The 26,004-nt window shown below is 48.4% G+C and overlaps 1 protein-coding gene across 4 annotated transcripts; it reads right to left on the bottom strand.

Moving 5' to 3' along the window:
- Positions 1–4,573: 4,573 nt before the first annotated feature.
- STX6 (syntaxin 6) lies at positions 4,574–23,575 on the bottom strand. Of its 4 annotated transcripts, none has more exons than XM_073900159.1 (5): positions 23,450–23,575; positions 19,789–19,914; positions 18,434–18,540; positions 14,595–14,689; positions 4,574–6,904 (listed from the first exon to the last, which is right to left on the bottom strand). In XM_073900159.1, the coding sequence occupies exons 1-5, from the start codon at positions 23,507–23,509 to the stop codon at positions 6,891–6,893; spliced, it is 402 nt and encodes a 133-aa protein (XP_073756260.1). In that variant the 5' UTR covers positions 23,510–23,575; the 3' UTR covers positions 4,574–6,890. The 4 variants fall into 4 exon arrangements, with proteins under 4 accessions (XP_073756260.1, XP_073756257.1, XP_073756258.1 ...); XM_073900156.1 differs by lacking the exon at positions 4,574–6,904 and adding an exon at positions 8,800–10,418; XM_073900157.1 differs by lacking the exon at positions 4,574–6,904 and adding an exon at positions 10,425–12,381.
- Between the last annotated feature and the right edge of the window lie 2,429 nt (positions 23,576–26,004).

The raw sequence follows: 26,004 nt of genomic DNA, 5'->3' as shown, positions 1-26,004 counted from the left end.
GGGGAGCGGACAGCCCGGAGGACTGCGTGGTGACCGCGGCGGGCTGGAGCCGGTGAGCGGGATGGGACGGGAAGTGAGGTGACTCAGGACCCGCAGGCGGGGGTGGGGGTGGCGCAGGAATGAGGACCCGGTGCGTGCAGTGTCCCGAGTCTCAGGCAGGATGGAGAAACCGCAGGCACGGCTCGATTTTTGGAAATCAAGGTTAATTCAAGGGCGTGCAGTCTCTGTGCCTGCTCCGTCTGCTCTTCAAATACTCCAGAGCTCTGTTGGGGACATCAGGGATTCAATTCTGAATCCTTCCAGCAACTCTGCGAGGGAGGGAATACTTATCTCGGGGTTACAAACTAGGGGCCCCGAGATTCGGGTTGAATTACTTACCCAAGATTACACTGCAAACTAGTGGAGGTTGGATTTGAACCGGGCCCTGTGAGACTCCCAGCCTTCATGCGTCCTCCCTCCTGGGACCCTGTGGGGCTCACCTCATCCCGAGGCCCTCGAGCACCCCTCCTGGCCCTCACAGATGGCGGGGCGCAGCGCTGGCCCAGGACACCCAGCTGGGCCTACCCGATGCTGACCTTCACCAGGGTGGGTGTGAGGGGTTCGCTTCTGTTTTTCTTGGGGTGGGGGGAATGGCATTGGCCCTCCCACTTCCCTGCGGGGTGGAGTGGGTGGGGGACAAATCACTTTCCAGTACAGTGTTTCTGAAATGCAGGTGTAACCCACTCATGGGTCACAAAATTGGTCGAGACCAACATTTAAAAGAATACCAGTGCTTCGCACAAGCAAGTGTAGGTTTTGTTTGAGAACCGCCTCTTCCAGGGCTGGGGGTGTCCTGAGTTGTAATTTAAAGGGTCGTTAAGACCCTGCTCCAGGGGCACCTGGGTGGCTCAGTCGGTTAAGCGTCTGCCTTCAGCTGAGGTCATGATCCCAGGGTCCTGGGATCGAGCCCCGCATCGGGCTCCCTGCTCCAACGGAAAGCCTGCTTCTCCCTCTCCCTCTCCCCCTACCTGTGTTCCCTCTTTTGCTATGTCTCTCTCTGTCAAAAAAAATCTTTAAAAAAAAAAAAAAAGACACTGCTCCAGAGGGCACAAAAAACACACCCTTGGAGCTAAGGCCCAGGGAGGCTGCCTCCGGCCTCCGATACCCCACACTCCATGCGCGGACTTCTTCAGGTGGCGCCTTGCCTCAGGAGGCTGCGGAAACCTTCCTGGACTGAGTGTGCCTGGCCTGTGGGCGCGGGGGAGGGGGGGCGGGGAAGAGGCATCCTCCATCCTTGTCCCAGGGGCAGGGTATAATGATGTGACTGGACTTCCTGCTCCCCCAAACTAGCCTCGGTGCAGTGGGATTTCCCCCGAGGGTATATGTATCGCCAGGAGCTTGGGCTGCTGGTTCCCTGACCTGGCCACGCCGCAGATCCACGCCCGCACCCCTTTCGTGCTGCTTATTCCTGTGCCCTTGCTGGAACATCCTTCCCCTTGTACGCCATGGACTCCTTGGTGGCGGCCTGCAGAAATGTCAGAGGTGCCTGTCCTGGGAAGCATTCCAGGACACCTGCATGCTGACTTTGGCCCCCTTTCCTTAGCTCCCATATAATTGGGTACAAGTGCTCTTTACTGTGGCTCTTTTCAAATAGCATTTCTTGCTTATCCTCCACCAAACTCACCTGGCAACAACTGGACTTCCCTTGTCCATCTGCGCAACCCACTTCCCGCCCCAAATCCCCAGGGTGGTCCTGGAGCTATTCAAAAGGTCCTGCTGTCGCCGGATCCCCTTCCTTCCCTCCCTCTCTCCCTCCCCGCCATCCTCTCTGAAGTTTCCCTCCTTCCCACAGAGCCAGAGCACCTGCTTAGAAATGGCAGCAGCCTTCCTTGGCACGAAGCTCTGCGCAGCTTTCTCAGGCCGTGGGCTTGGCCAGGTCGGGGTCCTGGGCCCCGAGGAAGGGGCTGCTGGCATTGGCTCTGAATCTCTGCCCATGCAGCCCGGCTTTAACAGCTGCCCTGCCAGGCCTGGAGGACATCCGGGGCTCTCCTGTGGCTGCCCGGCTGCCCCGCTGGGCCTGCCTTTGTCTTGTCCTTCTGCAATCTGGGCTCAGGCCCCGACTCGCAGTGTGGGGCTGTCCTTAGGGGTCTGGCCAGATGCCAGGTACTGGGGAGAGGCCTGTCCTGCCCTTGGGATGCCCGTGTCCCCAGGGTGGAGACAGCTACAGTTGTGAAAAGACGAACCAGTGTGCCAAGGCCTACAATGGAAGCCCCAGGCAGGAGGCCCACTCCCACCTGGTGAGCAGAAAGCCTTCCCAGAAGAGCCAGCCGTGGGCTCACCAGCCTCCATCCCTGAGGAGCAAGGAATGCTGGCCGCTGTGGGGGCCGTTCAGATGCCACAACGTTGCTTCTCACCCTGAGCTCCTCAGACTGAGTCTCCAGGCTTTTCTGAGTTCATATAATGAGTTGGGCTCACTTACTTTTTGCACATTTCCAGCCAAATAAAAGCTCCAAAACATTTTATCAGCAAGGCTAACCTGCTTGAAGGTCCTTGACGAGTAGACTTCTTGAAGCTTTACAGTGGGCATATAGGGTTAGAGACGTGGTCAAGTCCAAGGCACCTGGTGTCCAGGTTTTATCTTCAGCACTTGCAGTTCAGCGCTTGAACCCACCGCGGACTCATACTACCGCTCTTTCCATTCCTTGTCCTCACCTCAGCTTTCACGGCTTCTTGGGTTAGAAAGACGGCTTCCCGAAATGCTTGCCAGCCCTCAAATCTGAATGGCGCCTTTTTTGTCTGAAGGGAGGCTGACTTCACGAGGGTCCAGTCAGACCTGGGTTCTCATCCTGCCTCCACCACTTCCTCATGGAACCCCGGGGCGAATTCTTAATCGCTCCATGCCTGTTTTCAGGGATAAAGTGGGCCTCGACAGGATCTCCCTCGTGGGGTTGTGGGAATTAAATGGCGACAGAAATTTCACTCATCATGTCCCGGATGCCTCGGTCAAAGACCTGCCAGCCCATCAGATTCTCATCAAATGCTGGCTGAAAGTTTCAGCTGCTAATTAGATATAAAATTTGAGACATTTTTTCCTATGAGTTGATGACCCCTTCCCAGAGGCTGGCCAATCCTAGTGTGAACTTTTGTGAAAGCAGACAGGATGCATCTGATGGTGTGGTGAGGAACGGGAATACCATTACAGAGGTCAGGTTGGATTTGGATTTCTCACATCCAAGCTTCTGGAACACATCACCGGCGGAGAGGGATATTGGTGGGGATGTTTGTGCTCAGGCTCTGCCTGCATCTGCACCAAATGGAGACTCCACTAATGTTCTAGTTATCAGTGTCACCTGGGTAGAAGGTGTTTCCAGACAAGTGAGACCCCAGAGGTGCCAAGGATCAAGCTTTATAGACCTGAACTGTGTCCTCTTGGACGGGCAACATTATGGCAATATGGCCTTCCCTTCCTACAAGTTTCATTTTTGCCTCAGGTCTTGTATTTTCAGTGAGTTTTATGTAAGATTTGTAGCCAGTGGGGACCTTTTGAAAGACAGTAAATCACTCTTTTGCTGCTAAGTGGAGCCACCGGTGGAGTCAAGTGCTGGTCAGTCCAGAACCCTCAGCCTTGTAGATGCCTGCCTTTTCCGCCCGTCCACACGACACAGTCCACGCTTCCTCGGGCTGGGGTGGGGGGCTGATTCGCTTTTATCAGGGAGCACGTTATACATAACCATTTCTTCCTCCTAAATCCCTTCCTCCTCAAATATTAACTAGAACTCTCAAAATAAGCACTCATTCCTCTAGCAAGGCTGGTTATAGGTAGGTCTGCGTTAACCCTCCTCGCTGTTACATTTGGGGGGGAAGTCAAACTGGGGACTCACGAAGCACTGATGTCCCAATTTCTGTGCTAGGCGCCAGGGGCATAGTAAGTAGCTCTGCCTCTCATCAGCTGTGTGACCTTGAGAAATTGTGTCCCAGGTTCCTCATCTGCGCATTTGAGATAGTATTAGATGAGGAAACTTCACTATTTCATACAGCCATTTTAAGTATCATCTGCACTAGTACAGACGAAGTACCTAGAACACCGCCAGGCACATAGAAGGTGTTCAGTTAATAGGAGTGAGGAGGATGATGACAAATGGAATGATGAAGGTCCGTGTCCTTAAGGAGCTTATGTAGCCTCGTCACCTTGTCCCACACAGAACTGAAGGCAGGTTCTTTCAACTGCCAACTGGGATGGCCAATATTCTTGTTGGCCAACACTTCGGTGAGGGGGAAGTAAGACTCAGGTCGGGTTTCTCTGCTCCCCACACACTCCCTGTCCCAACTGAAACTGTGCTGTATGGTATTTTGAATACATAGTGTGGTTATTTTGGGGTTTAATAATTCATGTGACTTGCCCAGCCAAAGAAAGCCCAATTTATAATTCAGACCTTCTAACGGCCACACACTTTCCTCCCCCCAAAGGTGTACGCATATGTCCATGTTTATTAGTAGGGGCAGGAGGGCGCTGTGTGTAGGTATGAAAGGAAATAAAACAGACAAAAACCAACAGAACTTAAACACAACAAAACAACAGCCCAAGACAAGGTCATGGTCTCTCCATTTCTCTTTTAATACTGAACAGTATTCTTTGTACAGCTGTAACATGATTTCAAGAGCAGAAGTAAGAAACATTACTAATAGACTTTAGGGTGTAAAAATACCACTTTGAAAGACAGCTAGTTGAGATTTTTTCTTACACAAGTATTTTTAAAAAGTTTTCAAGTTTATTGTGTCATCAGTTTGTTTAATGTCAGGATTACACACAAAGCTGTGGAAGAGCTTTTATTATGCAGGGAGTAGCCTAAATTCCACGATGCAGTAGCAGTGATTCTGAAACTAGACTGGGCGTCAGAACCCCCTTGGAGGGCTTGTGAACACCCCAGAGTTTGTGATTCAGCAGAGCCGAGGGGAGCCACGAGAACCTGCATTTCTAGCAAGCTCCAGGGCGATGCTGCCGAGGCTGGTCCCGCACCGCACTTGGGAGACCTGGCCTGCAGAAAAACAACGCATCTACCTGTGGCGAGGGGCGTAAACTGGCACCAGGACCACTGGGCTCTTCTCATGAGGACTCGGGGGAGGGGGGGGACCATCTGGAAATCACCCAGGCATTTGCAATTCTAATCTTTGATCTCACTTCTTTAGTTTGTACCTTCCAGTTATTTAAAAATGAAACGCTGTAGGTTATTTATCCCTCGAAGAAAAATACAATGGTTTCATCTTGCTCAGTACTGCCAGGTATTATACATTTGATTTTTCCATTACACTAATTTCTGATTACAAATGAGCCAGTGAAAGCATATTTTTCCACTTACAAAAAAACGAATCCACAATCATTTACAGCTTGCTGTCTTTGGCCCTTTCCTGGTTTCCAGGCCGCCCTCACCCAGGGCGTTCTCCCAGCCTGGGTCGAGCTAGGACGGAACCACATCCAGCTTACAAGCAAGTTCCAGTAACCCATCCTAGTGGGGGACACCTGGCTGGCCTCTCCCTGCCCTGCACGGATACTTTCTTTTCCTGAGGACTAGGACATCTGCCTCTCCCAGGGCGCACTTTACCCACGGGGTTGCAATTCCCGTTCAGGAGCAGGGTCTCAGCTAAAGCCCACTTTCTGCAGAGCAGAAAGAACAACGGTGAACGTGGTCTCAGCCCAGGGCTGGCAGAAAGCCCGGCTCGTGCGGAGCGCCCGGCTGACACGCGGCTACACCACAAGGCCCAAGCTTTGCTCAGCGAACAGTGAGGCTGGGGGGTCTTATTTCAATCACCCCCTGGATAATTGAGTGGCTTCTGGGTTCAAGAACTCATAACCTTTAAAAAAAAAAAAAAGGATAAAATACACTTTCTCACAGTGGACCTGTGCCAAGCAGCCGGGCAGGTGACCGGGACAAATCACCCTCTCAGCACAGTTCCCGTCTACACAGCCTTGGGGAAGGGCATTTCTGGACAAAAGTCACATGGGAAAGAAAACAGCACCAACACACTAGCTTATGTCGCAGGGAAACCAAGTTCTTTTTCTTCCTTCCCCACCTAGCCACACACTTGTTATCTGCAGAAACCAGATCATGAAGAAGTGCCGCCTAGAGGTAGATGGCAGCAACACGGCAAGACCCCCCGGGAGCTTTCAGAGCTTCAGTGTTCATCCAAAAGCAAAAAACACCAAATGGCTGGGGTGAGGGGCGCGCACGACAGGTCACTACCAGCCTACCTTGTTACGTCGCTGAGGTCGCTTGTCCCTGGGACCAAGTCCAGCATGCAGCGCCGCAAATGCCCCCCGTGTCTGTTGGAGGAGCTGAGCTGGGGGCTCCAAGGCCTTCTGAGGGCACCGTTGGGGCTGCTGACCCCAGGAGCCAGCGAGCCTGGGGTTTTGGCCCCGCCGTGAGTGACCAGGCACTGGGCCTCAAGAGCCAGAGCCTCGGAGCTTCTCTGCACTGCTCTTCTCGTCTGATGGCTGTTCTACTCGGAATTCTCTTGATTTTCTGGACCCGACAGCCAACAGCAGCTTCGCAGTGAGCGTCACAGCAAGGGGCCCACGGTGAGGCCGGCGTCCGCGCTTCCATAACGGCCAGGCGCAGGCCTTGCAAGAGTAAAACCTCCTCACTGGAAGCGCAAGCATGTCCGTGAGGGTCGGAAGCCGGATAAGGACAGCTAGACAGGTCAGCCCGGTGCAGCTACCGCAGCTGCCCCCCACTCAGAAGCAGAGGCCCCGGGAGAAGCCCTCCGCTGTGCCCCCGCCGGCCACCCAGGGCCGTTCACTGGGCACCATCTTCCTGCATGGACTGGACGGGACAGCGCCGCGGGACGGAGGGGCTAGAAGTTTGCGAGCCCTCTGGTTTCCCCTCTCTGCTCTTGATGGAGAAAGAACGTGCTTTTCAAAAGCGTTCTTCTGAAAAAATAAGAAAGACATGGCAGCTAGAGGAAGACAAAGGGAGGTAGTGCATGCCGTGTTTTACAACTTGCGCTTCTCAGGCCGGCCCGCTGCTGTTCTGCTTCCAAGTTCATCCTGCAGCACGAGGCGAAGCCAAGCAGTCCGAGCCCACTGAGCTGAAAAGCAGCTCTTCTGTGTAATTCAGTTCCTAGATCTTCAAATGCTGTGAATTCTCTAGAAAGGTAACGGTCTCACTTTATAGCCAGGGAAATTACCAAAAGAAAGATCTTGGCTCTGCCACCTTCACTTACAGAAGGTAAAACACTTCACAGAGACAGATTTCTGTTGGAGTTAGACTAGATTTCTCTTCACAGCCCTGATTCTCACGAGGTGAGAAGGAGTGGGAGTTGCCAAGTGGTTGGCTACCAGACCCATCAGTCTGTTTAACTCTGGCTAAAAGCAGAGAATAATGGGCAAGCCACCAAGTTTCTCCCCCTTCGGCTCTGGCGTGAAGATCCTCATGTAACACACACGCTGCGACTTCCAATTGCCACCCAGCAGCGGGCACCCACAGAGCGCTGGGAGCGCGCAGTCCGCACAAAGGCAAGATGAAAAATTAGGACTAAAAACTAAAGGTATTTCAGTTTTCCAGCTGGATCCCCACTCTGGCAAACTCTCTCAATGGTTCATTCCCCCCAATCTACCCCCCAAATCAGCTGATTAGAAACACGTCCTTCCAATAAACCGATAAACGTAAGCTGAGCTCTCCTTGTATCCATCATATTCTGCCAGTTCCTTAGAAATGATATGTGTCGAGGTGCAGAGGCTGCAGGAAAAAGCCCACACGCTGCAGGATGTGCCTCTAAGCAGTGCAGAGGGTCACCAGGGTCTACCTCTCTCCCCATTCTATGGGCAGGGGGGCCACGTAGGTGCCCCCAAAAGCCCGGCAGTGTTAGGATCGCTGATGAGGAAATACTTATCCTCAAAAATCAGCCTAAGCCTCTGGCTTGTTCCCTCGGACTGCCCTGGTTTTCATTCTGAGCGGAGACGTCTATAGTGATGCCCACTTCGGGCACAACAGGGTCAGGCCATGATCATGCTGGCGGGGCTGAAGCTCTGCTGGGGGCAGAGCTGGCGCGGACAGTTACGGTAAGAGGCTGCCATGTTAAAGAGCATTCCTTCGAGGCGCGGAGACAGGGGCGGTGCTTGTATCTTAAACTTTCTCCTCCTAAATAATTCCCTAGTCAGCGTCAGCGGGAGTCTGGTCTACAATAGCCACTGTTTAGCAAACACTTGAAATTAAGTGAGGTCATCATGCCGATTCTAAATCTATCCAGACATTTAGTAATTAAGTCTCCGGGTCACAACACTTGGCCCCCCACCCCACCTCAGGGAAGCATCGTACTCATTAATGACCAGGCATGTTCCCAACAAGCCCCACGGCCCCACGGCCCCACATGACAGTTAGTTGTGTGGGGCACAGTAAACCTGATCATAGCAGGAGAAGAGCATGGCTTTTAAATGGCGTGATCATATAGGTCATTAGGCTGCCGGCTGCCTCTGGTAATGCGGATTGTGGATTACAGTACTGAGACAAGGTCCCCATTTATGGCGAACAAAGACCTGTACGTTTTAATGCAAATCTAAGGACCATCCCTGTTCTAAGTTTAGAGAAGACTATTTGAATGAGTCTCAAAACTTGTAAAACAAATAATCTAGTACCCAACGTCTGAAGCCCTTTGTAGTTATCTTTTTTTTTGCTAACTTGAAAAAAATAACTTATTTATATATCAAATAGAGTTGAGTGTAAACGTGGATGTCAACCACCCTTTTAGTTTTATAAATCTGCTTTTAGCTTTCATTAAGAGGCAGATTTCCTTACCTACCATGATCCTAGCCATGAGAAAATACCCTTCTTTAAAAAATTGTTACAAATATTTATTAAAAAGTGCAATTCATAAGTCAGCTGGGCAAGTACATTATTGCAAATCACAAAAAAGGGGGGGGAGGAAGCCCAAAGCAAATAAACAAAAAAACCCCAAGAAATACAGACAAAACATGAAAAAAAGGAAAAAAAAATAGAGTGTGCTGAGGAATGGGCCCCAACAGATGAGGAAACAGGAAGTCAAAGCTAGAGCTCTATCCAGACGTTGCTGTGCTTTCCAAGTGCAGAAGGTGGAGGGGGAGTGGCCCCTGCCGCAGGGCTCCGGGTCAGCTGCTGCTTCAACATTGGTGACGGCATCGGGGAGGTTATAAAAATATCCTATAGACGCTGGGATGCTGGAGGTGTTTAAAAAATCGGAAGCTTGAAGTTTAGCATCTCAGCAGTTTCAGCTACTAAAACTCAATTAAAGCTTCCGTTCTTTAAATTTGGATTGGCTCAGTTATTTGACTGGATGATTAAAAAAAAACTGAGTCGTCATCTTAGGGGGAAAAAAAACCCCACCCAAGTTCACCTACCCATTCTTGCCATTACTCACAGGGTAAGAAAAGTCCGGTCCAGAACTAGTCTTTTTGGTCATTAGGGTTTCTGAGTGTCGCTACACTGCCAATGTACTAACCCCCCCCCCAATGCAGAGTGCCACAGGAACGACCTAACCGGCCATGAGGCTGGCCCCGGATCCAGACCATCCAAGTGTGCGGCTAAGCTGCACCATACAGGTAAGGGGCATCCTCCAAATACAAGGTGCACCAGGATAGCAACATGATTTTGGCAAGGCTCTGATCTCCCGCAACCTCACCCACCCTTCCCTCAGCTGTGCAAACCCTGGGTCCTGCTACCCTCTCCTCCCTTTGGTTCAAGCCCCAGCTGTTAGCACCCCCAAAGCCTAGTGCTTTCCGTTATTTTTCATTAGTTATTTCTACCACAGAATAATGAGCCTGGAAAAGCAATTTTATCCCAGCACTTATCCCTGAAAAATGGATCACTGCGTCTTCTGTCACAAACTGCTTCTGGGCCTTGTGTCCCCATTAGCAACCAGCTCTTGGGGGGGCCAAGGGCTGCTGCCGCAATGGGAAATGAGACCTGCCCGGGAGCCCGCACTCCTGACGGCGCTCTCGGGGATGGGACAGCGGTGTGCTGTCTGAGCTGGCGGGCGGCGGGGGGGAGAGCTGCCAGAGATGGATGGAATGAGCAATAGCAAGCGCTAGTGGAGTCTGCAAACTTTTCCGGATTCCTCAGAGGTTGTCCCGGGGGCCCGAGGCCCCAGAGGCAAGCAGTGCCGAGCCGTCCTCAGCACAGGACAGGTGGCCCCGGGAGCGCACAGTCATCGCTTCCTCTTCCCAGCGGCCCTGCCAGCACCGGGTCAGAGCAGCTATCTCAGTGGTGGGGTCACAAGGAGGAAAGTCAGTGCAGGCTGTTTTCCAGAGAGGAGTGTGAAGAGACGGCAACGTTGGGGTGCTGCTTCCCGCCTCCCCCGGGGTTCGTGAGCAGGAGGAGCCGCGCCGGGCCGCCGTCACAGCACTAAGAAGAAGACCAGCACGACCACCAGGACCACAAAGAGGATGGCGATGGCACACCACTGGCGCCGATCTGGAAGGCAGGACACAAGGGTCAGCGCTCACGACTCCACGCTCCCCAAGGTACAGTCACATGCACCACCCTGAAGCAGAGAGGGGACAGAATGTGCACACGACGGGCGCACAGAGGCTCTGGAGCCTGCCCGGGGGGTCGGGTTTCCTGGCCTGCTCCGTGTGTGCAGCCACAGTGCTGCCAGTCTCCTGAAAATGGGCCTCTAATAGTACTGCTTTGTGTCTCAAGCCTTTCATTAAAATCTGTGGCGCTCAGCTTGCTGCTGGTGAGTACCACGTCCCTGGAAAGGTGTTGGCATCGGCGTTATGGATCAAAGCTCGTTTGCTTTCATCTCCTACCGAAGTCAAATCATTTCATTCAACAACAATCGGTGAGCACTATGGGAGGATGGAGAGAGGATAAAAGCGCCTGCTGGTCACTTCAAGAAGCGAGGAGCTGAAAAAGCAAGCTCTGAGGATCGAGAGCACGATCAGCACTACCCCCACTTAACCAGTAACTTACACAGCTTACCTGTAAAGGAAAGTGGAATGTCTTCTCTGAAACTTCTGCACCCTACCGATACTTGAGGACAAGCACTGGAAGCGAAGTGGTTAGAGTCCATCCAAACGGCCGGGAGCAAGGGGACTTGAGGGGCAGGAGGGCCCACACAGGCCCCAGGGGAGACCTGGCTGCACCCACAACCCTGACCGTGGGCTCGTCACGCTGCACAGAGGCTGCCTGGCAGGGCTTTGTGAGCGTGAACACGAATACCCTCGCACACTCTGGGCTGGGCCAGGCCAGGCATGGGGCCCAGGATGCCTCCTTAACTTGTGTAGGTGTAGAAAGAACACGCGGTCCTTCCATAGACGGGTCCTGCATTTTCCACAAAGGGTCAGACTGACAGAACAGAATTTCACTGGCCTATAAAAACGTAGTTCGACGGCCAGAAATGATCACTCCATTTAAACAGAAATATAAAGGTATGCTGATTCATCAAAAGTTTATTGGAAAGCCTGCAGATTGTGGCATACCACAGCGAATGAGACTCACATTACATAAAGGTCTGAATCTAGGAAAAGAGATTGCCAAACTTTCTACAAAGCAATGCTAAGTCCACAAACCAAGGACTTAAATTATTTAAATGTCATGGAAAGCACAATCTTAGAACCAGCCAACAGACAGCCACCAACGGACAGTAAGCAAAGCAAGTACCTTCTTAGTGGTGATCACCTTGTTCTACTTCCGATGTGCTAGAAACTCACTTAGTAAGTGTGATTAGGGCAAAGACCCCAAGTCTGTTGGTTCCTTATCTGAACAGGGACTAGTCCAATGGGCATGGGAGGCAGAATCGGCCTATGAGATAATAATCTGTTTATCACTTCACTGGCCAAGAAAACTTGAGTATCTAGGATTTTTCATCTATTTAAAAATGTTTACGATAATTTAAAAACACTCTCACTAAAATGATTAATCAATATTCTTCCAGGACAAAACAGTCAAGGTAATTGCTTCCTAACCACCTCCACCCCCCAACTTCATACAGATCCCTGCCCCTCCCCCCATCCTGCCATTCTCAAACCCAGATTCCCAATATTGAACCGGTTTTCTACTTTTTGGCTTTCCACCAGCCTCTACCCAATCCCCTCCTACCTCCAATCACTCCCTCTTCCCCAACTGCATTAAACAGGGGATTTTCATCGAGAAGTTGGGTCACACAAGCCAGCACAACCCAGGACCGCTCTTTTAAAGCCATCTTCCTCTGCAGTGCTAAGCTGCTGCTTCGAAGCAGGAACCAGGTAAGCTCTGGGAGCTGTTACCCCAGCTGACTTCTCCCCAGAAGGGGTGAGTACCAACCACAAAGGCTTCTGTGCTCTCAAGTGAAAAGCCTAACCAGCTTGGCAAGGTCAAGACCTGTTTCAAAAAGATAGGAACAAAGAGAACTCCAATGGCAAGTTTTTTCCTCCTTCCAGTATATTTTTCTTCCCTAAAGAGAAAAGAACGACAACAGAATTTTGGAAAGTGAGGGGAAGAAAACCTCTGTTATCTACTCAAAAGAATATACTTCCCTTGGGTCACTCGAAAAGGCGGGTGTGGCACCCTGGCTGATCTCCATGGAGCAGCCAGCCGCGGGGAGGGCAGGTGTCCTGTGCCTGCTCACTGACTGCCTCATTGAACTTCAGTGTGTCTTAATATACTTTAGGTAGAGACTGAAAGGTAGTGAACTTGCCCAAAAGTTATGGAGGTGAACAGAGACAAATACAAACTGCCTTGTTGTCAAACTGAAGCCAGCAACCCCGTGCGGGAGCCCTGAGTGAGCTTTCTTTTGGGAGCGAGCAAAGATTAAAATGAAAACCCCAGGCAAGCTGTCCAAACTGAAGGGTCTTTCAGGCTGAATGCTCTGTTTCCTGGCTCTTTTTCTTAGACAAACATAACTGAAGTCCCCACTTTGCTCCCCAAACTTTTCTTTCAGGATAAAGTAGAATAAAGCATAAGCAAGGCTCAGTGTTATTTATACACACTGAACGGCTTATCACAATGCAAGTACTTTCCTCAATTATTCATACCCGGAATGCTGAGAAACAAAGACACAGTGCATCTTTGTTCTTTGCTCTTCCCCAAACAAAACTGGTGCTGAAGTAGCTACTTGACTTTGTGACTAATACATACACTAGTGAGAGGCCTGGTGTTTCAACTTGTTATATAATACTTCATTAAATTTTTTTTTTTTTTTTTAAGTAGAGGGGTGAAGGTGGGAGAGGAGAGAACACAGAGGAATAAGGAAGGCGGCTTTGCAAACCTTTCTCTGAAGTGTGTGAAAGATGAACTAAGCTGGTGCCTGCTTTCGGCAATGACTTGTTAGGAGCATAAAGGTATTTGTCCCTGGAGAGAAAGAAGGAAGTCTGGCTATGAGCTTCCCTCTGTTTTGGATCTAACAGGTCCTTTGCCCCGTAGGGCCATATTCTGCCTGTCTTACTATTTTTTTAAAACATAAACAGTAAGTACTAATATATGGGAGACACTGTTAAACACTTGTACGTTAATTACTATTATTTCATTTAATCTTCACAATGATCTTGAGAGGAAGGCATCAACCTATTTTTTTACAGATAAGAAGCTGAGCCCCAGACAACTGTTCTACAACTTGACTGTGAGTTGAAGTGCTGGAAAGTAAATATACATTTGTATTTAAGTCTCAGCTCAAAAGTCCGAATTATTAGACCCCGTAACACAGACCTGATGGGAGGAAACCCAAAGAATGACGTGTCAAGAAAGAGGGGAAGTTCCAGTGTGGGAGCTGGGTGCTCTGGTTCAAGGACATCTACATCACCTCAAGGAGCAGCTCAGGTCCTCCCTTCACCAAGCCATCCCCACCAACTAAAGAAAAAAGGAGATACTGGATTTTCCTTGATTTAAAAAAATACTATTTCTGGGACGCCTGGGTGGCTCAGTTGGTCTAGCATCTGCCTTTGGCTCAGGTCATGATCTCAGGGTCCTGGGATCGAGCCCCACATCAGGCTTCCTGCTCAGTGGGGAGCCTGCTTCTCCCTCTGCTTCTCCCCCCGCTCATGCTTTCTCGCTCACTCTCTCAAATAAATAAAATCTTTAAAAAAGAATAAAATATTATTTCTAATGTACCAGGGGAGGTGGGCTGTTGCAATAAAAACAAACAGTCATTGGAACATATCTTCCTGTACAGTGACTGATTTGAAAACTGTTACTTCTTCATCCCCATCCTGATGCAAACCTGCTGGAGTATTTCACTATGGATTTAAATGAACACCATTTAAATTAGACCTGTAAGGCCATCTTATTCTGAAATGGTAGGAGTTTCTCAATAAAACAAAGTCAGTCCAGGAGAAACAGTAACTGGCTTCTTAATTACTGTTTTATAATAAGTTCCCTATTTTGGCAAGGAAACAGAAAAAATAAAATTAAGTAAGAAAGGATTTTCTAATTGCAAAGAGAGTTGATCCACCAGGAGATAAGCCACCCAACACCACCAGCCTTGTGCGGTGGGGGAACACAAAGACCACTTCTCAAGTGAAGGCCACAAACGACAGGCAAGGCCTGTGCATACTAGCCTTCCTTCTCCGACCAGAAAGCAGGAAAGATCTGAAGGGGCACGCCTATGAGAATTCTATAGACCGTGTTTCTAGAATTAAGTAGGAATTCTTAAGCTTTAAATACCATACATACCACTGGTCATGTGAGATACTTTTGCAAGTTTCTTCATCACATTGTCTAGCCGAGACTGAGTGCTCTCCAACTCATGAGAAAAATCATCCAACATACTAGAAAGAGAAGCAGACACAGAAGGGTAGCTGGTCAGCACAAAGACTTGGCAATACGTTGGCCATGGAATTAAAACAGGATCTACACCTCCATTTTAGCAAACCTAAAACCGGTAATTTTGCGATTCAAGTTCCCAATCTATTATCCAAAATCCTTAGCACAAGATATGTTTTTGATTTCAGAATTTTGGGGAATTTTAAAAAAGTACTAAGTTACATGTGCTATATATTAGCCAACACCCTCAAGCAGGGTCCAGGGCAGACCTCATAATCAAACATGGTAGTATTTCTGCAGAGAAAACTATGAGGAATCACTGCTGCAGTCAATTCAGGTCAGGTTTTTTGTAGTAGGAACTTGCTGAAAACTTTTTTTTAAAAGATTATTTTAGCACTTTCTAGACTTTAGAATTGTAGACCAGGCAGCGTGGACCTGACTATATAGTAACACAAGCTCAGGGGCAGTGCAGCACACGTGGAGGAGGCTAAGCAAAGCCCGACAACCAGGCTCTGCCACTTGCTTCCCTTGTTACCTTGACAAGGCACCCCACTTTGGCACTGTTTCCACGTCTGTAAAATGGGGTAGCTTCCCTGCCAGGGTCTTGTGAGCACCAGGTCATAACACAAAGCGCTTTAGGGCCAATAGGAGTTAAACACGCTTAATTGCATGATCATCTCCTTTAACGCGCTCTGTGCTTTGTCATAGAGCTGGGAGGCCGTGGGACTGACACTCCTGACCGTGTGCACTCCTGGTCTACACGTGTACCACACAGAAGTCAGTGTTTGCCCGCTAAGAGAAGCGGCTCCAGGAAGCGAATAGTATTTGCTGTCCACAGGGCAGCTGGGAAAGAAAACACCAAAATGCTCTTATTCCAGCAGTGTTTATTTCATAAATGACTAAACATTCCAGACTTTTCAACTTGGGATTAACATATGATTATCCCAAAGAGTGGTACCTAACATACAGCATCAATGGAAGCTAGAAATGACTGGGCTTGGTCTGTGCCCCTGTGAGGCACGTGACTGCGTGCAGGACTCGGGGCAACCAACTCCTCATTAAGTCAATTATTAAATAAACTCCATGTTGACAACTAAATAAACAGATCTTTGTCCCTTACCTGAAATTCCAAATTAACACACTATTAGCTCATCTAAGATCCTGGTAGCATCTTGGCCTGCAGCTGCAGACCTATCCAGGCAGGGCCAAATACTGAAAAACAAGAGCCACCTTTGTATGCTGGGCATGACTTTTCCTACTGAGGACAAAAAGGCCAGTCACTCAACCTCCAGCCCAAGGACACCCACTAAACTAGGTTTCTAGCCCAGATCTAGCTGATTCGGCACTGTCCAAAAGAAACAGACTGCGAGTCCAATATGCTACTTAATATTTGCTAGTAGCCACATTTAAAGCAAGAAGATGAAATTAATTTTAATAATCTGTTTTATTTGGCCTAATATATTCCAAATATTATCATTCCAACATGTAACTAGTATTAAAAAAAAAAAATCACTCACAAGCTACTTTACATTTTTTTTTCATAGGAAGTCTTCAAAATCTGGTGTGCATATATACTGAGGGCGCATCTCCGTTCAGACGCCACATTTTATGTATTCACTGGCCACAGCTGCCAGTGGCCACCGATGCTGGAAAACACAGGCCGAAGTCCAAGACCCAGGGGCTTTCCTTTTAATTTACTTATTATTTTTACCAAAGTGAGACACAGTTTAAAGAGCTAAATAGCACGTTCAGGCTCTTTATAAAAAACCACGGCTGTTTCCTGTCCCCTTGGACAAGTGCTGCCACCCCCTCCCACTAGTTCCTGGGTGCTTTCTGTGTGTGTTCAAGGAGCATGCTCACACCAGAATCCTGTCGTACTGACTCCACTCTAAAAAGTCTAGGGCTTAGCTCTGCTCCCACCTCCCTCCCCATCCCGGCATCCAGCCCACTACTCATCCCCCTTCCTTCCAGTATGACTGTGTCACAACGTGATGAGCACGCCCTTCAGGGCTCACACTATCACGAGTGATTGCTCTCCTGGGCTGGTGGCTCGCGGTGGGAACTGGGTTTGCTCCGTGGCGCCCCCCTGAGGCTGGCAGAGGATTCAGCTTTCTCTGGTCTGTTGAGTCAGTAGCCATTCATTTTCCTACTTTCCAGGACCTATAATGTTATGGTTACTGTTTGTTATTTCATGTTCTATGTCCCCATAGGTCTTATGCCAGTTTTATAAAAAGATCCCTCTGCTGGTGCCCTAGTGGGCTCTAGGGAAGGAGCGACATAAAGGGTATGTTCGGTGTGTTCAGGTCACCATCTTTAACTGAAGTCTGCCAGGCTTCTCTATCATCTACTGAACCCCAGGGAGTCAGGCAATTAGTCCTTTTCCAACCGCAAATTGAAATTTTAGGGGAAGAATGCATTTTAGACAGAAATTCAACACGCATGCCTAGATTTTCCTGCTCTTCCAGCTTCCCCCTGGTCTCCTTGCCTTCAATCTGACTCCATTATTGCTTGTCACCTAAACCACAGCTAGATGGGTCTGCCCCAAATGTAAACCTGTCCATGGTATTACTCCCCACACAACCTTCGTGGTTTCCCATGACCCTCAGGAGAGAAAGTCCTAGCCCCTTAATGGGGCGTCAAAGGCCTCCCCACTCTGTTCTTGGCCTCCGTCTTGCCCTCTGCAACCCCCTACCCCCATGCTCTACACAAACGAGACCTTTCTGTCCCATGCACACTCTCACACTCTAAAACCCCAGTCGACCCTCCCCTCACCCCCACCCCTCCGCTGGGCCACCTTCCCCTCATCCCTCAGGTTCCAGTTCCACACATCTTCTCAGGGACCTGGGCGAAGTCAGGTCTGCAGCTTGAGTGGAGTGAGGGCTCTCAAGGCAGCACACTCTTCCCCCTTACGTCTCTGCACTTCTTGGTGACTTGCATGTACAACGTCTGTTCTAGGCAGTAACTGGTAAACTCTCTGATGGCAGAGATGCAGTCTGTTCGCTCCTCTATGGGTACCCGGGACCTCCCAGCAGAACAGATACCCAGTTTGAATTTCTGAAGAATGAATGTATAAGGCTGAACTCAAGACTGAGATAGGAGAGGTTCTGAAATATCCTAGTGGATAGTCTTATTTTTTCAGAAAGAAATTTGTGAAATGAAAGCATTTAAGAATGATGCTTTTGGTGTCCTACTTCTGAGCACAAAAGGAGACTACTGAAGGAAAAAATAAATACACCCAGTTATGTTTTCGTTTGCTTTGTTTTTACTTTGTATTTTTGAGAGGGAAGATTTTTGATTAATTGAAGTCAAATTTATAAACTTTCTTCATTAAGTTAAAGTTTAAGATGCAGAGCAAGAAGTTCTGTTCGATGGAGCAGGAGAGTCAGGGGATGACAGAGGGAAGTCAGCTCCTGTCCTACCCTCTCCGGGACCCAGATCTCCAAGGAGGTTACACAGCCCTAGCTGTCTCATGTCCCATTCGTCACAACACTCTTGAGGATCGGCTCAGAGGAATCTCTATCTGTTTTTGGAGGGCGCAAAAATAATCAAGATAATAACTCTGCCCAAACCCCGTTGAAAATTTTATCTGATCAATGTGCTTCTTTGGGGGAGCAGAATAAAGATGCAGCTACACAAGTAAAACGGCTTTTGGGTTTACTAGCCATGTAACTGTCAGGCTTTTCAGGGGTCTCATAAGATGGCTTTGCCCCTCAATTTCACTGTAGCAAGAGGGGCGTGTCAGTACTCACACCGCCTGTTCCTCTAGCTCCCCTCCGATGCGCTGGGACATGTTCTTCAGCACCCCGATGCTGCCAGAGACCAGCTCCAACTGCTCATCCTGCTGTTCCACGATCAACTGGTGCCAGAGAAATGGGAAATAAGCAATTAAACTCCATCTTACCTGGTTCCAAGCCCAGTACTCTAGCAGCTGCTAGCTTCTTTGCCAACTTGGGACCATTCTCATTCAGAAGCAAAGCCCAGAAATCGAAGGACCAGACCATTGCCTCTGAGAACACGCTGCTCAAAAGGCTGGGTTGACAAGCTACTGATACTTCCTGCCGATCCAACTTGTGAACAGTCAGCAGGCCTGGAAACCACCAAGAGCGATTTACTCTGGTTGGCTCAAGTCCGACGAGGGAATAAGCCAGGGTCAAAAGCACCTGTGTGGTGACCACTGAGACATGGGATGTTGGGGAAGAGGAAGCCCACTGCCAGGGTCAAGGTCTCAATCCACAACAGACTGCCTCAGCCTGACTCCAAGAGAGAGGCCGACAAATATGTGAATGTGGGAAAATTGCATACAGAGTCCCTTCCTTCCTCTTCAAGGACAAACTAGAGGAGGCCCTGTGGCTATAAGCTGCTTCAAGGACAACTACTGAGTGATAAATAATTAGTTTTAATTGTGGTGTAGCCTCCTCATTTTTTATTAAGAAAAAAAGGTTTGCTTGATTAATAACAATTTAAGTAGACAACTGGTTAAACAGACACGCTATGAAAAAGAACAAACCTACGTGTATACATAAAACATAATATTTAAGAACCAATAGTTTCAATGGATAGATAATCCTCAAATCCCCAGATACATCATTAACTTCCTTTTTAAAATACAACACATATCAAAAGCCACGATGTAATCATAATCAACCTCACTTTCCTTCTACCCTAGAACCTCCACCAAAGCAATCATTTTTACATATAATGGAACCAGCAATAATTTGCAATGAAGAAACAAGGACTCAGTTTTTCTGAAAGTGCCTTTGTTGAAATGAACAAAAAACTGAGCATACAAGTGGAGGCGGGGGAAGAGGTTGCTGGGTTTTTTTTTTGTTTTTTTTTTTTTTGTAAATCAATGGCCTTGTCTGTCAGTTTTGGATGTGTGGTCTGCTTTTCCTAAGAGATCTAATCAAGCTTGGTTCTCCCGAAAAGGTCGTGCTCTGAAGGAGGTTTTAAAAACCCTTCATCTACACAATGGTTGCACACACAGACAGGCAGCCGCGGGGCGAGCTCTGGTCCCCCAGGGGCTGTCACTGGTCACAGCACCCCCTGGCGGCAGGGGAACGTAGGGAGGTGCCCCACCTCCCTCCCTCGGCCGCTTCTTGGGTACCTGCTGCTGAGCCTGCTGCTCCTCGATGAAATGGGAGTTGGCCAGCTGGAGCTCGCGGTCCAGGCGCCCGGATGTGTCCATCTTTCCTGCGCTCCAGTTCTGGCCACCACTGTCCCCTAGGAGTGCCTGTGAGAGGGGGGTGGGGGGAACCAGCCGTTACCATCTGAACAAATGCTCCAGCACAGGGACAGAAAGAGTCCACAGACTGCTCACAGTGCATTTCCCGCCAGCTCAGCCTTTTGCGTAGTGGTGTAGGTTGGTGCCTGTGTGGCATGATTTCAGGAATGCCAGGAAGGGCGCCCACTGCCTCCAAGCTCTCGCAACGGGACTCAGAAATGGGCTCTGTCCCATTAAAATACAGATAAAGGTCAACTTTAAATCAACAAACGCCCATCTGTACACTGCTTTACAATCTAGAAGCACTTGGTCTTCAGGCCAGCTGTTCCTAGCACCCTCGGAAGTTCATCAGAGACTCACAGACTCCAATCTGATTCCACAGACCTAGAGTCCCTTTTTATTCACGTATGAGCCAGGAAAGTTTCTGGGTTTCTTCGGAAGGAGGCAGGGAGAGCTCCCTGGAATGACAACAAGCCAAGTCACAGCCCCTCATGTACAGAAGGCACGAGACTCACCAAAGTCTGTTCAATTGAACCCATGAGTAAATCCCAGTACCCTTCAGTTGAACTAAAAGGCTACCGGCGTCCCAAATAGGAACCGGGGGTTGCTTCAGAGGCAGGTATGGTCACAAGTGAGCGCCTGACCCTCATAACCCAGGCAACTGCTGGTCCCGAAGTCAGAGCTCTTCCCCAGGGTCAGGTTTCCCAATATGAATTCAAGGAAGTTTGCAGCCAGAACAGGATAAGTCTGGAAAAAGGATAAGTCTCCCTTCCGTGAAGAGGCCAGCCAGGAATGTGAGAGCTCATTCTCGGTAGCAGGCTCTGACCAGGAGCCCCACGAGCCCATCTGACTAGTTGGTCAGAGTTAGCGCTCACACCAGTCCTGCACAAGGAACCAGAAGATGCTGCTAAGATTCTTCTTCCTTGTGGAGGTGCCAGATCTTACTAGGTACTTTTTATCTCCGGAATTGTTAAAAGCCTCACGGGTTACGTGGTTTTCTGTCTGCAAAGCCCTTCAATAGCCCCTTGATACTGACATGGACCTCCTGGCCTGACGTTCGAAGGTGACTTCAGTCGAATGGCCACACTTCAGGGACGGGGCTCAGAGAAGCTCAGGACGCAGAGCCTAAGTTCTTGAGGGAGTTAGGAGAGCTGCCAGCAGCCCAGGGCCTCAGTCCAGCCAAGAAGCCGGATGGGGACTGTCTCCGGCATAAAGCAAACCCAAGGCCTTCTGTAGATGGCTCTGCCCAACCTGATCCTAGGGCTGGCAAGTTTAGAAGATCCTGCTCATTCCGAGGCAGAGACTCTAAGAATCTCTGTGGAGGACACTGAGGCCTAGTGACAATGTTTTCAAGGTCAGAAAGAGTCTATACAGAGTGCATCATTAGGCTACCGGCAGAGAACTGGGGGCTCCCCCAGCCTCGTGCACTCCTGGGATCATAGTCGGGGCTGTTTTTTTTTTTTTAGTCTCTTCATGGTCTGCACTTAGGTGGACATATGTCACGCCGTTAAGAGTTGTCTATGCTTTATTGTGAAGCAGATTAGATGTCATTAGTCTGACTTCTAGGAATCTATCTTCACGGGAACGAAGATGGAGAGGGCCCAGAGCACTGGAAGAGCAGCCTGGGCGCAGGTGCTGGAGCGGGGAGGTCCTGGCTGAGCAGGCTGGAGCACAGCACCTGGTCCTGGCATGAAGCAGTGAGGCAGACTGGGCCTGCTCGAATATGAGCGAAAACTGGTCCTGCCGTTCCCTGAGAATTTGTGACTCTAGGACATCTCACTCCACGCCAAAAACAAAGTCCCAAGCCATACTCGGAGAGGCAATGTGTAAGTATACGTTTTATTTATGGTAGTTCAACTTTTACTCTAGAGAATAAAGCAATTCAAGTTTGGCAGAACAGAGGCCCAGTGTTCCCCATCTCCCTGTCACAACTGCTTCGGGTTCCGTTCCTCAACTTCTGTAAGTTCAAGTGTAGACAAAAAGGGAACTCTCAAACTGTGAGCCTTTGGCCATGCCCTAGAGCTCCTTTCAAGAGTTAGTGCCAGATGGGCTGGGTTAGCGCCTGGCAGTTCCCCACTGCACTATTAAGAGGAAGGGAGGGAGACAGGAAGAAAAAGCCACAACAGTGACTTGAAGAATGAAATGCAGGGAAAGGCAACAGGAAAATTAGGCAGGTGATATCTGGAGAGCCCCTCCCTTTCTTTGAACTCTTAACTTGTTTTCAAATGTCATGGGTCAACAAATACCCACAGGTCTAAAGTAAGAATGTAACCGATTCCTAGTTAATAATGATGAACTGTTTCTTACCAGTCTACTAAACGGACTATCAGTAACTTGATGGAGTCTGAATAGAATTGAAGTTAAATCTAAATTTTAGGCGACGGTTGTATATTTCTTAAAAGGATTTTATCAGTCAGAAGGGAATTTCTATCAAATGTGTCTAATTTTAAAAAGTGTCTAATTTTAAAAAGATACTTAAGTCTGGGTAGCTCACTCCATTGAGCACCTGACTCTTGGTTTCGGCTCAGGTCATGATCTCGGGTTGTGAGATGGAGCCCTGCTCAGCAGGGAGTCTGCTTGAGATTCTCTCCCTCTACCCCTCCCCCTACTTGCACATACATGTGCTCGCTCGCTCTCTCTCCAGTAAATAAATCAATCTTTGGGGAAAAAAAAAAAGATACGGGGCGCCTGGGTGGCTCAGTTGGTTAAGCCGCTGCCTTCGGCTCAGGTCATGATCTCAGGGTCCTGGGACTGAGCCCCATGTCAGGCTCCCTACTCAGCCGGGAATCTGCTTCTCCCTTTCCCTCTGCCCCTCCCCCCTGCTCATGCTCTCTCTCTTAAATAAATAACATCTTTTAAAAAAAATTAAAAAATTTTAAAAAAGATACTTAAATTCAAGGACTGGTCTCCTGTAGGTTTTATTTTTGATATGTCATTATCTGTACTGGGGTTTTTGAAATCAGGTTTCAAAATTTATCTGTAATAACTAATAAAAACTGGACCTCATATCAAAACAATACTTAAAACAATGAAAGATTTAATTTAACACATTTAAGGTTCCTCCAATGTCTTTACATAAAATTTCACTCGTTAGATGTCTAGTAAGTTCTATGGGCAATAGAATAGCAGCTAGATATTTAAAAACAGCTCATGACATAATTGCTCTTCACTTTCAAGGAGCTTGGTTGGGGTCCAGCAGAGAAAGCAGAGAAAAAGACAGGAGACAAAGCAACCACAGCACTTCCCAGAGCACGTGGGCAGCACAGGCAGAGTGAATGGCTGTGTGTAAGGCCTACGGGGATAAGCAGAGGGAGCTACAGGGGCCCAGAGGAGAGAAGCAGAGGGTGTGAGGGAGGGAGGGACAGAGGACCGTGGCACTGGGGCAAGCTAACCTTTCACAACACCTGCCAACCTCATGCCAGGCTCAGCACGTACAAGTCTTCTGTGTGAACACACGATACACCCACGTCAGCAGTTTTTAATTCCAAATATCTAACCATGCTATTTTCTTTGATTGATACTGTGTGTTCAGATGTTTACTCACCTGTCTGTTTTTTCGTTCCGCTAATGCCTGCACAGATGAAGCTGACATCTGATCCTTCATGTCCTAATGAGATGAGCAGAAGACCAGAAAATGAATGAAAACAAAATCACGGCTAACATTTTACAGGCTAACAAAATACACACAGATTATTATGAATTTTTTTATTATGAATTTTTTTAAACAAAAAGACAGCATTCTTTAGCTTGTAAGTCTCAAAAACAAAGGAAATAAAATAGACTCACATTCCCTTAAAAGAGAGTAATCTGGACACTGAATTCAAACAGGAAGAAAGAGGAAGGGAACTCGTATTTCCTGGGTACCTACCAGAGACCGCAACACCGTGGTACACTTACACAAGGTATCACGGAATTTTCACAACGACCCTGTGAAGCCGCTATTATTTCCATTTTGCAGGTAAGAAGACTGAGATCTAAAAAGGCTAAGATACTTTCTTAAAGTCACACAGTCAGTAAATGGCAATCCCGGGGCACAAACACAGAAGTCTGTGCTCAAGGGCTAGCATCTTCAAACAGAATGCATGTGAAAAACCACACACTTTAGGATCAAGTCTGTTTACCATTAAACACCAGAACACTTTCTAGTATTCTTATTTTATTTCTGAGTTGGATTCATGTGTAGAATAGACTCCCCTCCCTCCTTCCCTTCCTTCCTTCCTCCCATAATCTCTACACCCAAGGTGGAGCTCAAACTCACAACCCCAAGATCAAAAGTCACATGCTCTACTGACTGAGCCAGCCAGGCGCCCCCCAGTATAGACTATTTCTAACACAAGAGTGAATTTCTAGCACAGTATCAAAAATAATTTTGTATGGAAAGAAAAATGAATGGACCCATTACTTAACCCGAAGCAAAACACTATTAAATATGAACCCTTTCCCTTATATTTAACCACAACCCAATATACTTTAAAATGATTTGAACTGAATACATGATTACTGTAATACAAATTTTCTTTGGAAAAAAAAAAGGCTGCCACAATACGTTATAATTTTCTGTTGGCAAGTAGGCTATTTTATAGATGCAAATGTTGAGGTATTAGGCTCCTAGAAACTTCTTCCAAGAGCCGTGACAGGTGAACAGCAGATCGGACAGTGCCACAGTTTTTGTCATTCCTACTGTGGTGTGTCTTAATAATAACCACCTTGCTCCAACTTTCCAAGTGCCCATTTTACGTTTGGCAAATGCTCCCTAAAGCCTAATACATGCCCACATAGAGCAGTGAGCAATACAGGCAAGGCCCCTGCCTGAGTGGAAAGGGTACTATGGTGAGGAAGGGGCAAACAGTAATCCCACAGACAGGTCAATGAGCTGATGACTGCGTTGGGAAGGAAGGGAATAAAGGGCTGGGATTGAGTGGGTGAAGGACACCACTTTAGAAGGATGGGGGTAACACGGGAATCAAGATCGGAAGGGCAAGAATGAGCCAACCACAGAAAGAGTTAGAGGCTGAGAATTCCAGTCAAAGGGAACAGCAAGTACAAAAGCCTGGAGGCAAGAAAAAGCTCGGCGCCTTCAGCTATGGAGAAGGCAGGCCAGGGAGGGTGGAGGAGCCAACTGTGTGTTCAGGGGTGGGGGGAAAGGAGAGGAGGCTGGCCGAACACATGGGGCTTAGATTTTATCCTGAGGCAGGGGTTGGCAAACTCCTTATCTGTTTGATAAGGAGTAGATATTAAGGATTCAGTCCCTGTCATATACTCTTTGTTGTGTGTGTGTTTTCTAATTATCCTTTAAAAAAAATGTAAAACTGTTCTTATATAGCTTGCAGTCCCCTGTGCAAAGGCAATGGGAAGGCCTTAAGGTATTTTAAGCAGGGCCATGGAGTATTCTGGTTCATGTTTTAGAAGCTCACTTTAGTTTTTCTGTAGAAAAAAATGTTAAGCAGAGCAAAAGTAAAGGGATCATTTTACTATAACCTGTCACAAAGTACCAGTGCTGCCCCAGATAAGAAATGGCGCATCTAGAAGGAGCAAGCTCCCTGCTGTTGGGGGCCGCCTTCAACAAGAGGCTACGTGAGCCCTTGGAAATGACACTGGGTAGGCGGCGCATCTGAGGGGTGCTCCGCCTAGGGTCCAGCTGACCCAGAAATTCTAGGATTCTCTACCTATTTCATCCATTCGCAAACCTCAAAGACAAAAAAAAAAAAAAAGGCCACCCATAAAAAATGAGAAAAATATACTTAGTAAAAGAAAGTATTTGCCACAAAATACAAAGGGAATTCAGTGATATAAGTCATATTTCTTAGATGTGTGAGATTTGCTTGAGTCAGTCACCTGAGGTGAAATGCAGGTCCCTTGGGCACCTGGTGGCTCTGGTGGTTAAGTGTGTGACTCTTGGTTTCAGCTCAGGTCATGATTCCAGGGTCGTGAGACTGAGCCCCCGAGGGCTCCATGCTCAGGGTGGAAGCCGCTCGAGATTCTCTCGTTCCCTCTCCCTCTGCCCCGCCCCCGCCTGCATCTGCACTCTCTCTCAAAATAAATAAAATCTTAAAAAAAAAAAAAAATGCAGGTCCCTGGACCCCACCCAGACCTACTCAG

The sequence above is a fragment of the Callorhinus ursinus genome, unplaced genomic scaffold (genome assembly GCF_003265705.2).
Source record: "Callorhinus ursinus isolate GAN/ISIS: 27379988/994484 unplaced genomic scaffold, GSC_fseal_2.0 scaffold13, whole genome shotgun sequence".
In the NCBI taxonomy this organism is placed as follows: Eukaryota; Metazoa; Chordata; class Mammalia; order Carnivora; family Otariidae; genus Callorhinus; species Callorhinus ursinus.
The sequence above is the reverse complement of the archived record's forward strand: the minus strand, read 5'-3'. Positions and strand labels throughout refer to the sequence as shown.

Excerpts from the sequence above, each read along its gene's own strand:
- STX6 (XM_073900156.1), bottom strand. The coding sequence starts at position 23,509 with ATGAAGGATCAGATGTCAGCTTCATCTGTGCAGGCATTAGCGGAACGA. Across the intron at positions 18,541-19,788 it reads AGCAGCAGGCTCAGCAGCAG|TTGATCGTGGAACAGCAGGA; the intron begins GTACCCAAGAAG and ends CTCTGGCACCAG. Across the intron at positions 10,419-14,594 it reads AGTATCTCACATGACCAGTG|ATCGGCGCCAGTGGTGTGCC; the intron begins GTATGTATGGTA and ends CCTGCCTTCCAG.